The following is a 13,061-nucleotide window of genomic DNA, read 5'->3' as shown; positions in this document are numbered from 1 at the left end:
GGTCGATATCTAGCCGCAACCTCACGTTCCTGATGTGTGCAGCATATCCCTTATCCCTTAATCGTCCCTTAAAGGACGGGGCGCGTTAAAAGTGCTTCAAGGGTTCGTCTGATAGCCAAAATATGGATAGCAATCGATTCCTCAGGTCAATATCTAGCCGTGGCCTCACGTTCGAGATGTGTGCAGACTGCAGCGTATCCCTTATTCCTTAATCGTCCCTTGAAGGACGGGGCGCGTTAAAAGTGCCTCAAGGGTTCGTCTGATCGCCAAAATAAGGGTCGCAATCGATTCCTCAGGTCAACATCTAGCCGTGGCTTCGGCTTCCAGATGTGTGCAGACTGCAGCGTATTCCTTATTCCTTAATCGTCCCTTAATGGACGGGGCGCGTCAAAAGTGCCTCAAGGGCTCGTCTGATCGTCAAAATAAGGATCGCAATCGATTCCTCGGGTCGATATCTAGCCGCAGCCTCACGTTCCAGATGTGTGCTGCGTATCCCTATATCCCTTAATCGTCCCTTAACTCTTAAGGGATAAGGGATACGCTGCACACATCTGGAACGTGAGGCTGCGGCCACATGTTGACGCGAGGAATCGATTGCAACCCTTATTTTGGCGATCAGACGAATCCTTGAGGCACTTTTGACGCGCCCCGTCCTTTAAGGGAGGATTAAGGGATGAAGGAGGGGAGTTAGGCCAAAATAAGTGTCAAATTCGTGTTCCCCACCCCCTAATTGACCCCTGGGGTGATTTTCCTGCCCATTTAGAGACTTTTCAAAAAGTCTCTAGATTTTTCAACTGGCCATTAGATCTGGCAATTGGGGTGACGTCTGCCAAACGTCTGCTAAGAGAGTACCCATAGGCGGTCCCAGGGGGGGGGGCCACGGGGGCCATGGCCCCCCCTTTGGTGCTGAAAGGTGGGGCCATACTATCTTTTGGCCCCACCTTTTAGATCGAACAAAAGTCCTAAAAAAAGCTTTTTGTATGTTTCATTTTCTTTCTTGTGCCATCAAAGGACGTAAATTTCACTCATGAGTGGGCTCAGTTTCGCGTTCTGTCAATTTGGCGGTCAGCGTCGCTGGCACCGGTTCACGAGTATGGCCGGATCTTATATGGAATATCAGCGTGGGTTTACTTGAGGCTCTCGTAGGCCCAGCAATGGCTGGCATGAGACCCTCTTCGACAGTGGCGGGTGGGCCCTGCTAAAGGAGCGTGGCTCTACGACACTAAAGTAAGACCTCATGGGTTGGTGCGGTGCACCTCAGAAGCCCGGTGGTGACGCCGTGTGCCGGCTTGGTTTCTTTAGTGGGACTTTATGATTAGTGTGGGACCTCCGGGGCCTGCATTGAGTTTGCATGAGCTAGTACGTAATCTCAGAGGCATGTGTGGTGTGTACACGGTGGCGGTTGCGGAAGGGGGCATCAGGGCCATGTCCCCCCCCCCAGGCCAACAAAGGGGGCTATCATATCATTTGCCCCCCTTAAACAACCAATGGGTCCCCATAGGTGTATGGGGCCCTGGCCCTTATTCGATCGTCACGAGGCTCAAAAAACCCACGCCCAGGTAACGAGATGGTAGGTGACGAAGGAGTGGCACCAGCCCCGTCGCAGTGCACGCGATGACGGAAAAGGGTCCTTTGCCTAATCCGAATACCCGGGTCTAGGCACATGAGAGACGATATTCCATAATCCATATTGCTGGTTCTGCGCTTTTTAGAGAGCCAGACTTGTAGTGACAGCCACAACAGCGACATGAAGCGAGACGTAGTAGGCGCCAATCGATCCGTCACAAACACGGGAATGGTGTCCGCTCGTCACAGGAAAACAGCCCCTGAGCACGTCAGGGCCGGTGGCGTCGATTCACCCGTTCAGCCACCGGCCGTCTCCGTCCCGTCTACACGGCGCCGACAGTCGGTCCGGCAGACAGGGTCTCCGGCCGCTCCCCGGTCAGTGAGTGCGGTCAGCGCAGCCCGGCCAGCTGAGACTGCCGCCACGCCGCCTTATACGGCCGTCAGCACGGAGAGAGCGGTCCGTCCCATCGTCGCCGTGCGCTGCCGCGTCCGCACCCGGCCCGGGAGACACGGTCAAGGCCACGCGAGACGACGCCAGCCGCGGGCGGCTGCCAATACCGCGATGGGCTTTGTCATGTGACCAGACGTACCTCAGGCAATTACACCACTGATTGAGCCCCTGAGCGGACTGGCTCTCCGTCTATGAGCGCACGGGCGCACTGGAGTCGGGCCGGGCAACGTTACATCACGGCTACGAGCTTCCGTGACAAAGTGGCAATAGCGGAGGATAGCCGGGGTTGAACCCACCACTACAAGAGATGCCACTGAAGCGGGAACGACCATTAACGGAGGAGCCACTGGACTTGGATCACCCATTAGCAGGAGCTACCGGGACAGGACCGGCCACAACTGGCGGGAGGAGGGGGCACCAGAGAAGGACTACGAGAGTCAACAGAAACGGTCACTACGAGGGTACCGGGACGGGACGGCACGTGACCAGCCAATAAAGGGGCCACCCCGTATTCGGCCAGCGCCACAGTTGGTGTAGGGCGCGTACACGGTGCACGGTATGCAAGCCGACCTCTCGGGCCTGCACTGAGGTCTGTTTGTTTGTTGTAGCGGTTTACGTCAGCGCTGCCGCCACGGTCATGCGCGGACGGCACGTCTGCTGGACAGACGGTCACACCTCGCCCGAAACAGCAGACGGAGCAAGGCCCAAACTACAGAGCATCCGCCGGCGCTGAAGGATCAGCCGGAGTCGGAGCCGGAGTCGGAGCCAGAGTCGGAGCCGGAGCCAGAGCCGGGGCCAGTCAGAGATGAAGGTTACGTGACCTCACGGGGATAGCTTGCGATTAAAGTCGGGAAATTTGGAAGTATGCACTAGCTCTATGCACTTTTCATGTGACTGCTTCCAAAACCCAATAAAAACATCAATAGTTAGTTATGGGAAAGGGCGATATAGAAACACATGATCACGATATAGAAATATCACCAACTCTTATCAAAATTATGTCACATTCGTAATGACGCTGCGCCTTGTTAAACCAATTCCAGTTGATATTTCAGCCGAACTCTCGACAGTCGAGTGGGACGAGCGAGGCGCGGTATACTGCCCTGGCAGTGACTGGCACGCACTCGGCGTGTCAGGATGGGAGACCACCCCTTCCCGGTCTCAGCAATCTGCCCTGGCGGCGGACTCGCACGCATCAAAGGACCGTCCCGGTCGGTACTCACTTCCTTGGCGATCCTGTCCAGAGCCTCATCCTCCACGGTGTAGTGCTTTCCGGCTCTCTTCCTGCTTCCGACACTTCCAACGCTGGAGTCCATCTCGAGCATTGGCATTTCAGCTCAACGAGCCACTATCAGAGCTGCCCGTCCCACTTATCCTGAGGGAAGGACACAGGTTGGTTAGCTGTTTCACTCTGAGGAGGGGACAGATGCTTAGCTCAGATGCTACACTCAGTACTTCGGAGGGATAAGGCTACCAATTCAGTAGCTACATTCTGTAGGTATGGGAAGGACAGAGGCTAGTCATATGCTACATGCTGTACCTATAAGACACTTGAGGCAGGAGTCACTCAGTTGCTACATGCTGCATAGTGTAATAGGGGAGGGATTTGAGTTAGTCAGCTGCTGCACTAACTGGTACATCAATGACAGGGGTAGGAACTAAGAGGTATTCGGTTGCTTCCCTCATAAAATGGGAAAAGTAGGACATTTGCAGGTTTACAATCTGCATTTGGAAAGGGATATATGTTAGCTAGCTGCTAAATTATGTACATGGAATGATAAAGTGTAAAGGTTTCTTAGCTGCTACACCATGTATGTGGGAGAGACATTCAGGGTGCTGTAGCTTAAAAGCTTTTTAGCTGCAGCACCCCGAATAAGGGTAGGGAAAAGGAGGGGTTATTTGGCCACTTCACTTCACTCTGCATATGAGAGGGTTATGAGTTACCTACTCTGCTGCTGCACTCAGTAAATGGGATTGGGGAGAGGTGGGGACCATGTAGCTGCTGCATTCTGCTATATAAGAGGGGCAGAATGCCTAAAAACTTTTTAGGCATTCAAAGGGTAGCTGTGAGGATTGAGGAAGCATACAGTTTGCCAACAAAAAAAAAATCAATGTTATTGAGAATCTATGAAACTTCATGGGTTCCAGTACCAGGTGAGACTGGTATCAAGAAGCAACTGAGCGCTGTTCGGCAGCCGGCTATTTTGTGTGCAGGGTATGACGTATTTCGCGAGCCGACGTCACAGGCGGTGACGTCGGCTCGCGCGCGAGCCGAGCGCCAACGACAAACTAACGGCAACCCTCGGACACCCTCGGGGCATAAACCGCGGAGTAGCATATTGAGCGAGTCTTATAAGGAAAATTCATATATTTTCGTTTCTCAAATGATAATCAGGGTGTCTCTTACCTTTTTACATATCATTTAGGCTTACCTAACACTTCAGTTGCCAAATATCTGCAATTTATTCAAGCGAAGGTATTTTCAGTAAATATCAATGGTATAGACCGAAATCTTTTGAATAAAAACTCCAACCAACAGAAATAAAAATAACTTAATTTATTACAACCATCTCCACCAAATAAACAACATAAAAACTCACTTTTACAATTTACACACATCATTCATAATAAAGCATACTAACACGCCGCTTTTGACAATTGCGGCGTCGAGTGGCGCGCTGCTAGCGCTCTTTTTCGATCGCCTCTGACCCTGCACGCGCGCGAGCACACTACGTCACGTCCGGGGGGCACAGGTATATGAAAAATCGCAGTGACGTAACACTTTTCTCGCTTCTCATTGGTCAATAGCCCGTTGCCGGGGTAACGTGCACGTATGTGAGCGCGGGCAAGAGTACTAGCCGGCCGCCGATCAGGGCTCCTAACAAACCATTTTGCTTACAGATTCTGCTTTTCATCATGTCTTTTCTTCGTCCAATGAATTTGGTGGCCATTTGCCGAGGGGTCTCCACTTCTGTGTGCATGAATAATGTGAGGGTAATGATATCAGCTCAACAGCAGGCTAGGATGATGAAGAAATTCATGGCAGCTGCCAAGAAAAAGGAAAGGTGAGAGGCAAGTTTTGCTCAGTGTTGTCATTTCCTGAGCAGTTTGATTCTTGCATTTATTAATATCCATTTGATGGCAAAAATCGCACATCTGTTTTATCAGTAATAAGATCAGTGTAATAAAGATCAGTAAGAAAATCATCATTTAACACTGTCTGGACTTGTCACTGCCAGTGTGCCGTTTCCCTCTGTGTTCTCTGACGTCTGATCCGGTCCAGGATGCTGCAGGCCCCCGCGGCGGTGGACAGCGGCGCCGGCGACACTGGCGACGATGGCACCGCCAGTTCGACGGACCCGGTGCGGATCCGACCACTGCGCGCCGGCAGTGCGCGGCACCGACACCGGCTGGAGGCGCTGAGCGCCATCTACCTGCAGCGGCTCACCGAGCTGCTGTGTCTGGGCGAGCTGCTACCCGACCTGGCCGACACCGGGCTGGCCGTCACCAGGGTAGGTCAACCGTCACCAGGGTAGGTCAACCGTCACCAGGTTAGGTCACCCGTCCCTCCGCGACACCAGGGTGGGCCGTCACCAGGGTAGGTCAACCGTCACCAGGGTAGGTCAACCGTCACGAGGGTAGGTCACCCGTCACCAGGGTAGGTCACCCGTCACCAGGGTAGGTCACCCGTCACCAGGGTAGGTCAACCGTCACCAGGGTAGGTCAACCGTCACCAGGGTAGGTCACCCGTCCCTCCGCGACACCGGGGTGGGCCAACACCGGGCTGGCCGTCACCAGGGTAGGTCAACCGTCACCAGGGTAGGTCAACCGTCACCAGGGTAGGTCAACCGTCACCAGGGTAGGTCAACCGTCACCAGGTTAGGTCAACCGTCACCAGGGTAGGTCAACCGTCACCAGGGTAGGTCACACGTCACCAGGGTAGGTCAACCGTCACCAGGGTAGGTCACCCGTCACCAGGGTAGGTCACCCGGCATCAGGGTAGGTCAACCGTCACCAGGGTGGGTCAACCGTCCCTCCGCGACACCGGGGTGGGCCAACACCGGGCTGGCCGTCACCAGGGTAGGTCAACCGTCACCAGGGTAGGTCAACCGTCCCTCCGCGACACCGGGCTGGCCGTCACCAGGGTAGGTCACCTGCCAACAGGCCGGTAGGGCGCATGCCACAGTGGGTGGGGCCGACATCACCGGACTAGCCTTCACCAGGTTAGATCATCTGTCACAAATGACGGGGATGGGATGCGACACCGAACTGTCCGACGTAAGATTACGATGGGGTGCTATCTTGGACTGGGGTGATACCTCGCACCTGACAGGGCAGGGCTAACACCGGACTGGGCGACTATCACCAGTTTATGGCCGGCACGCTTGTTATTCACTGCGTAATGCTTCTATATGAGAACCTCGGAAAATTGCATGCAAGGGTGCGAAGGCGAAGCATAAGAAAATAATAATGAGACGGTATTTGGGCAATTATGTCCGTTCACTCAAGTACGCCGATCTGTAAATAATGTGTGACATCAACAGATATATTTTGATCGATGCCGGACTTGAAGCTGACAACTGCTGGTTTGACAGCTCTATGGTAAGACAAGATAACCAGCAACTTTTAATTCAACATCGGACACTTTTGACAAATTCACCAATCCGAAAATCACGCACAAAGCAATTTTGACCGCTCTGCGTAGCCACGCAGAGTCGGCCCTTTCGACCAAGGGTCGAGTCAGTCGTGTCGACCTGGCGGGCCCTCTGGTTGTGACCCAGTTCACGGCGGCTCGACCATTCAGCAGCCGAGCACCCGGTCGTTGTGGCACGGCCGCCGGTACTGGTTGCCCGAGCAGCCGGCCGTATACGAGCAGTCCTGCTCGGTCTGGTAGCCGGGCAGCAGGTCGGGCCGCGGCAGGTAGTGCACGCCTCGCTCGCAGATGGTCTTCTCGGGTCGCAGCAGCAGCACCTTGTCCAGGTAGTTGCGGTCCTTGGGCGGCGCCGGCGGCCGCGTGCGCCCGTGCGTCTCCAGACTGAGCCGGTCCAGCCGGATCGAGTTGGCCTTGACCGAGATGTCCTCGTTGACGGCTGCCAGCTGTCGGCGCAGCCGGTCCAGCGCGTCCCACAGCTGCTGCAGCCGGCCGTTGAGCAGCTCCTGCGTGGCCTGGATGCTGAGCCGCTCCTCGCGCAGGCCGTGCCACGGCGGGTCGTAGGCCAGCTCCATGTTGGGCCGGTCCATGCGGTACTCGAGCCGCGTCTCTGCCAGCTTCCGGTAGGGGTCCTTATCGCGGATGGCCGCCTCCAGACGCCGGATGTCCTCCTCGACAGTGGCGATCTCCTGCTCGAGCTTGGTGCGCTGCCAGACGAGGTCGTCGTGCGTCTGGTGCAGCTCGTGCAGCCGCTGTCGCAGCGCGAACTGGACGGCCGTGTGGTGGGCGTCCAGCCGGTTACGGCCCTGCGCCAGCGAGGCCATGATGGCGTCCCGCAGTCGGCGCGACTGGCACATCTGGTAGTCGGCGCGCTCCTTGTTGTGCCGCGAGTGGTCCTGCCACTGCTGCACGGTGACAGTGTCCTTCGGCATGCGCATGCAGTGCGGCTTGAAGCTGATGTTGGGACTCTGCGGAGTCATCGACAGACAAAGGCCGTCAATGTCGAGCGCCTTGTATTTGTCTGTGATGTCGCTCTGCAGCTTCTGACGCGCCTCCTGCAGCCGACTGAGCTGCTCAAACGCCTGGTTACATCGCTCCTGGAGCTCACTCCGGTAGTCCTTGATGACCTGAACTTCTTGGTTCAGTTCGACTTCGACCCCATCCTTGACCACATCGACGGTTCGTCGGCCTTCCCGGATCGCCAGAGTCTCCAGGCCTGTTTCCAAGTCGAAATGTCTTTGTTCGAGCTCATCTTCCGCTGCCGTTTTCGCGTTTGACAGGGACACAATTTCGGCATCAGTTTCTTTCAATGTTTGCTCGAGAACTAATTTCCAGCTTTCTACATCGCGAATGCGATCGCATAGACGGTTATTTGTGTCGTGGTAGTCCCATTTTGTTTTTATCTCTGCTTCATTTAAAGTTTGACTCGTTCCTTGTCTGGTATCGTGGCTAACAGTAAGCTCTCGGTTGCTGGTATCTGAAACACTGCAGTTGTGTCGGAACCAGTCTGGAACTTGATATCTCGCCGACGGCTTATAAACGATGGCAGACATCCTGCAATTTTTTCGTCGTTAAAACTGTTCGAGTTTCAACTCTAAGCTGCGAGCCCCTGTAGGAAGTTGAAGTCTCATACAGACAGTATGTCCTATAAAATTTTATAAGGTCATTACGCTATTCCATGCTGATATATGTGATCGAAAATACCTTAAATTATTTAAACTGCGGCTCTGCTTAATGAAATTCCGAAATTCGTTTCATTCCGAACATTTTTTGCCTGGCATTCTTGCACGAGCTGTATTATCATGTGAACTTCGTCTGTAGAAAATGAGGTGAAATCACACGATTGAAACCTTTTGTTACACGTTTCTAAGCTGTGGGCCTGGTTCAAGATGTTGACTGCGTCATTATTTCTGACGAGTGCGAGGTACCTCATTGTAGCCACCCGGGGCGAATCGTCTGCGCTCTGAAATGTCTTTTTTGTTATGAAAGCAAACATGATAAAGGCACGAGAACGTAACCCTGATATCCAGAGAATAGAAATGTTGTAACGCATTGATCTTCGTTCACACAACAATCAACACCCCTGTTCGCTCACCATGTTGCAATAGATCGCATTTAACTGTCGCATTACCCGGTCATCAGTTCACCGTGACTTACGACTGACGTGCAACCATGTCCTCAGTCTCTCATGCCTGTATGTCATTATTGCATAAGTACCTATGTCTCAGACTCTCGACCCTCATCCTCACCGTCGTCTGTCGTTCTCAGGTCCAGCTGTCGGGCAACATGCGTCTTCTGTACGTGTTCTGGACGTGCTCGGCGGGCGCGGACGAGCGCCGCATAGCCTCCCGATTGGAGGAGGCCGGTCGACCCCTGCGTGCTGCGCTCACTCAGCAGCGCGTCACCGGACACGTGCCCGGCATCAAATTCGTCAGAGGTGCGTACACAGACGGGTAGAATCAGTGGGGATATTCTTTGGATGGTGCTCAGCTGTAAGGGGAAGAGTATGCATCAAGTACGAAGTAAAGTCCTTTCCACTACGAATAATTTTTTGTGGTCAACTCTCTTAGATAAAATGTCTTTCGTGCTCGCTATTTACTATAATTGCTTAAACTGGTTTATTCAGACTGCAGTAAGGTATATGATGAATTCGATTGTTTCGCTGTCCTTGATGATTTTGTTCATCTGCCGTGTTTCGTGAAACAGTGTTTGATTTTCGCAGACATTTGAACTCCCCGCCTGTTCCGCTCCCCCAGACGTGGAGAGCAGCCTTCTGCAGGAGGTGGAGCGCCGCCTGGCCGTGGCCGACTTCGGTCCCGATTTCGTGCCGACCGACCCGACCCACCTGGTGAAGAGGCAGGGTGTGCTCGGCCTGCCGCTCACTGCCCAACACACGGTGAGTTCAGCTTCCCTCTCCCCCTGAGATGGGCATCGCAGATAACGCGGGACGATAATGCAGAGACTGGTCGGGTCATTTTTCGCCAGTCTCTACCGGTAACGCTTGCTAATACCATCTGATTTTGTCAAGTTGTCTGAATAATATTTGACGACGCTGGCTTGAAATGGAGTAATGATTCTGTACCCCAGCAAAATGCTAGTGTCTCGGTATGCATTTACATTCATAATTTATGCCAGCATAGGACCGTGCAGTCATATGTAGGTATCACCAATTGACATGACTTACAAAGCTAGTCGAGAAAGTGCAAAATAGCATATGCTTTGTAAAAACAAAGCTGAGAGACTGTGCCAGGGTGCTATATACAGTCATGTTTCCGTATCCCTCCTTGCTGCGACTGACTGCACCCGCCGGTCCCCAGGAGCACCTGCTGGGGAGTGACTCGCTGGACGGCGGCTCATCAGATGACTCGGCCCCCGACTCCGTGTTTGAGGAGCTCGAGATGCCTCACACGACCGGAGGGCTGAACCGGGCCGCTATCCTCGCAGAGGTGAGCCGAATCGGGAGGAGGGATGGTATAGGATTGCTGGGGGGGGGGGGGGCACCCAGTCGTTACAGACGCATAAAAGACACTAGTGCAGGAGTGAGAATTGCGTGTGAGGTAATGCTGGTTCCGCTCTAGAATAGGTTAACCTGCACTGTTTTGGTGTCTCTCCGCCCTGTTGTGTCATGGTGCGGTTCATGTTCCAGTGTCTGGCCTGTCCGTCTTTTCTCCCACAATACCGCACCTAACGCCCTTTTTCCCGCTCCCCCCAGGTAGAGGAGCGTCTGCTGAAGGCCTCGGCGCTGCACAGACAGGTGGAACTGCACCCAGAGGCCGTGACGCCCACCGTCCCTGCGGTCGGCGCTGCTACCCCCGCTCAGCGCGAGCAGCTCTCCTTTGAGAAGTTCACCAAGCAGAGGAAGTGGGCCAGGATGAGACGGAACAAAGGTATGGAGAGCACAGCGCGGATACATTCAGTCGGTCGGTGCGGGCTACGTTATCGGTGGGCTCTAGCGGTCGTCAAATACCTGTTGCGGTTGACACCATGTTTTGTGAAAAGACCGATTAAACGTTCCAGTACGGCTTATAAACGTTTTTACCTTATAAACGGCTTATAAACGGTAAAAGAATCCAACGGGTATCAAACTATGGTCAATGACTAAATGGCTCTATATTCATTGAAATTCCACAACCCTGCTCAAATTCTCTTGCACCTTCGTCACTTTTGATATTTACGTGTTTTCTTTACGTGGCCTGCTGCTTTGCGCCTGACAGCGTACCACGTCCGTGTCCCATCCGGACACACGGTGTCATCAGTATTTAACCCTGTATCTCATGTTCCCCAGTGAGCAGCACGGTGGACCTACGGGACTGGGAGAGCTCCAGGCGCCGCCGGCCGGAGGACCTCCAGGAGGACCGGGAGGAGGAGGAGGACTGCCAGGACCGGGAGGACGCGCCACTGTGGGACGGGGAGGGGACGCAGCGGCACTTGTAGGGGTGGGTGATGGGATCAGTCGCTGCTGTGATGACGTGTGGATGTATTAGGTGATAATAATATATGATCAACCAGAATGCCTTGAAATCTGCTAATGGCCTAGTCTTCAACGTAATTATTTGTCAATTAGAGGATACTTCTCGGTAGATTTTTATTCTTCTTTTCCTGACGTTCTGGCGTCGTGCTATTTGATTCGAAGCGTGACCTATTACGTGTTCTACGTTAAGCGCTGTGATAACGAACAATCAGTAAATAAGTGTGCATAGACACCATATGGATCGTATTACTGAAAACACGTATATTCACAAAATATTGAAGCCCTGCTGGCAAGATACCACGTTCGCTCGCATCACGTTAGTCACAGCTGGGACACAAAAGCATAAATACGGCGATGGTGCGTTACGGCTTCACATTGTCGTGGCGTCACGCTCGCAAGTACACGCGATAGACTCGCAGCGGTAGGGCGTCCTGACATCGGGCGCTCCTAAGCACAAATAATCAGTGGCCACGCACACAGATACACTCTCATCCCCCCTCTCCACACAGCTCAGTCTCTCACGCGCGTCCATTCAGCACCTGACCCCCCTGAATCTGTCCCGTTATCGCCTTCTCGGGCAGCGTTTTGGTCCCGGGCTGCGCTGAGGGACCACTAGCGCCACCCTCCAGGCGGTTATACTTATCAACTACCCGCGAGATGGCAGCACCGGCGCCGGCCGGTCGGGGTGGCGTGGGACGGAGGGCGGCACGCGCCGAGCACGAGCCACCAGCGCACGAGCCGCGGAAGAACTCCAGGGGACCGTCGGGCACGTCGATTGAGTCGTCTCGCTCGAATTGGAGTGACTCTGAGTTGACACAGTAGCGCTTGCCGGTGGGTTTGGGGCCGTCTTTGAAGACGTGTCCCAGGTGGGCTGAGCAGCGCGCGCAGCTCACCTCCGTCCGCTCCATGCCTGGGTTGGCAATCAAAAGGAGGATGTTGCCGCCAACTGGGCCACGGGCACGGGACAAAGGTCAGCTTCCTCGTGGGGGTTAGTGAAGCGCACCGGGCGAGGTCAGCCGGGCGGTCCGCCGGCGGACGAGCGGGCAGCGGCGGAGGGACCTGCCAACCCCGCACAGTCGCACCGGCGGACCGCCCGATATAGCACGGCTCAGTTAACCAGCGCTGTAACCATGTCTGCCCCGCAACCATAAGCCATGTTAACGTTTGAGATGACAGTCTGCAAGGCAAGGTCTGTGCTGTGACTCATTTAGGTCATCGAGATATCACTCACTAGAGATTGATTTTTGAACAAGCAAACGAAGAAAAAGCATCAACTGTCACCACGCTTGTTGGCAATTGATAAACGATGCGTCGTTGTAAAGTCCAGTCTTATGCTGAATACACTGCGATGTATGGTAGTCACTATCAACATTAGTGGAAAATCGTGCAAGCAAACTCAATCGTGTTAGTTAAAGCGATAGGCATGAAAGCCTTTAGCCTATAAAGAATGTCCGAAGTCATTCTCTACCATTGCATGCATAATGGTACCGTGCAGATCAGTGGGATCATAAAAACTCTCGTTTAATATCGGATGGGCGTTCTCGATTACGGATTACATCGATATTTGATGCAAATGTACGCCCATGGGATATCGATGATGCAAAGTGGCTAGGCTCATCAAGGCGAGGCGTGGTGTTCAGGACGTTTGGAATTTCTTACACTTAACTGGTAATGGCTGACGTTTGGGTAATTTATGAATCGATGCTCTGAAGAGAAAGGATTGTCGTCCAGCGTTAGATTGGAAATACCAACATCAATGGAACGGATCAGAGCTCCCATGTTCTCGGAATAAGACGGACCTCTGACGACGAACAAAGCCTGGCCGTGGAGTCAGCAGCCAATCACCGCATACCTGAATCATGACTGGGCTCGGCTATCGACTGACAGCTGAGCGCTGCCATCCCTGCGGCCGATCAGCCCCG

General features: G+C 53.8%; 3 protein-coding genes across 7 annotated transcripts in view; 1 reads left to right on the top strand and 2 right to left on the bottom strand.

Moving 5' to 3' along the window:
- Window positions 1-4,636, bottom strand: part of LOC122381684 (polypeptide N-acetylgalactosaminyltransferase 5-like) — a 76,773-nt gene extending 72,137 nt beyond the window's left edge. The window contains exons 1-2 of one of the 2 annotated variants that reach the window (XM_043366158.1): window positions 4,618-4,636; window positions 3,241-3,392 (exon numbers count right to left, since the gene is read on the bottom strand). The gene's annotated coding sequence lies outside the window, so the exon portion shown is untranslated. Of the gene's footprint in view, window positions 1-3,240; window positions 3,393-4,449; window positions 4,484-4,617 lie in introns of those variants that run through there. The other variant, XM_043366156.1, reaches the window with a different exon arrangement.
- A 282-nt stretch (window positions 4,637-4,918) lies between these two features.
- Window positions 4,919-11,179, top strand: LOC122381686. The gene is made up of 7 exons (XM_043366162.1): window positions 4,919-5,082; window positions 5,301-5,529; window positions 8,937-9,105; window positions 9,425-9,564; window positions 9,986-10,114; window positions 10,381-10,555; window positions 10,954-11,179. Exons 1-7 carry the CDS (start codon window positions 4,934-4,936, stop codon window positions 11,100-11,102), a joined length of 1,140 nt encoding a protein of 379 aa, XP_043222097.1. The 5' UTR covers window positions 4,919-4,933; the 3' UTR covers window positions 11,103-11,179.
- A 197-nt stretch (window positions 11,180-11,376) lies between these two features.
- The window catches only part of LOC122381687 (peptide methionine sulfoxide reductase MsrB-like), a 35,141-nt gene continuing 33,456 nt past the window's right edge, over window positions 11,377-13,061 (bottom strand). For 2 of the 4 annotated variants that reach the window (XM_043366164.1, XM_043366163.1), the window contains exon 4: window positions 11,377-12,085. In XM_043366164.1, coding sequence (XP_043222099.1) covers window positions 11,658-12,085 — 428 coding nt within the window. In that variant the 3' untranslated portion in view covers window positions 11,377-11,657. The remainder of the gene's footprint in view (window positions 12,086-13,061) is intronic. The other 2 variants (XM_043366166.1, XM_043366165.1) reach the window with 1 other exon arrangement.

The sequence above is a fragment of the Amphibalanus amphitrite genome, unplaced genomic scaffold (genome assembly GCF_019059575.1).
Source record: "Amphibalanus amphitrite isolate SeventyFive unplaced genomic scaffold, NRLGWU_Aamphi_draft 000125F_arrow, whole genome shotgun sequence".
Taxonomy (NCBI): domain Eukaryota; kingdom Metazoa; phylum Arthropoda; class Thecostraca; order Balanomorpha; family Balanidae; genus Amphibalanus; species Amphibalanus amphitrite.
The sequence above is the reverse complement of the archived record's forward strand: the minus strand, read 5'-3'. Positions and strand labels throughout refer to the sequence as shown.

Coding starts and splice junctions, on each gene's coding strand:
- LOC122381686 (XM_043366162.1), top strand. CDS start 4,934: ATGTCTTTTCTTCGTCCAATGAATTTGGTGGCCATTTGCCGAGGGGTC. Junction 5,083..5,300: donor GCTGCCAAGAAAAAGGAAAG/GTGAGAGGCAAG, acceptor GATCCGGTCCAG/GATGCTGCAGGCCCCCGCGG. Junction 9,565..9,985: donor CGCTCACTGCCCAACACACG/GTGAGTTCAGCT, acceptor GCCGGTCCCCAG/GAGCACCTGCTGGGGAGTGA.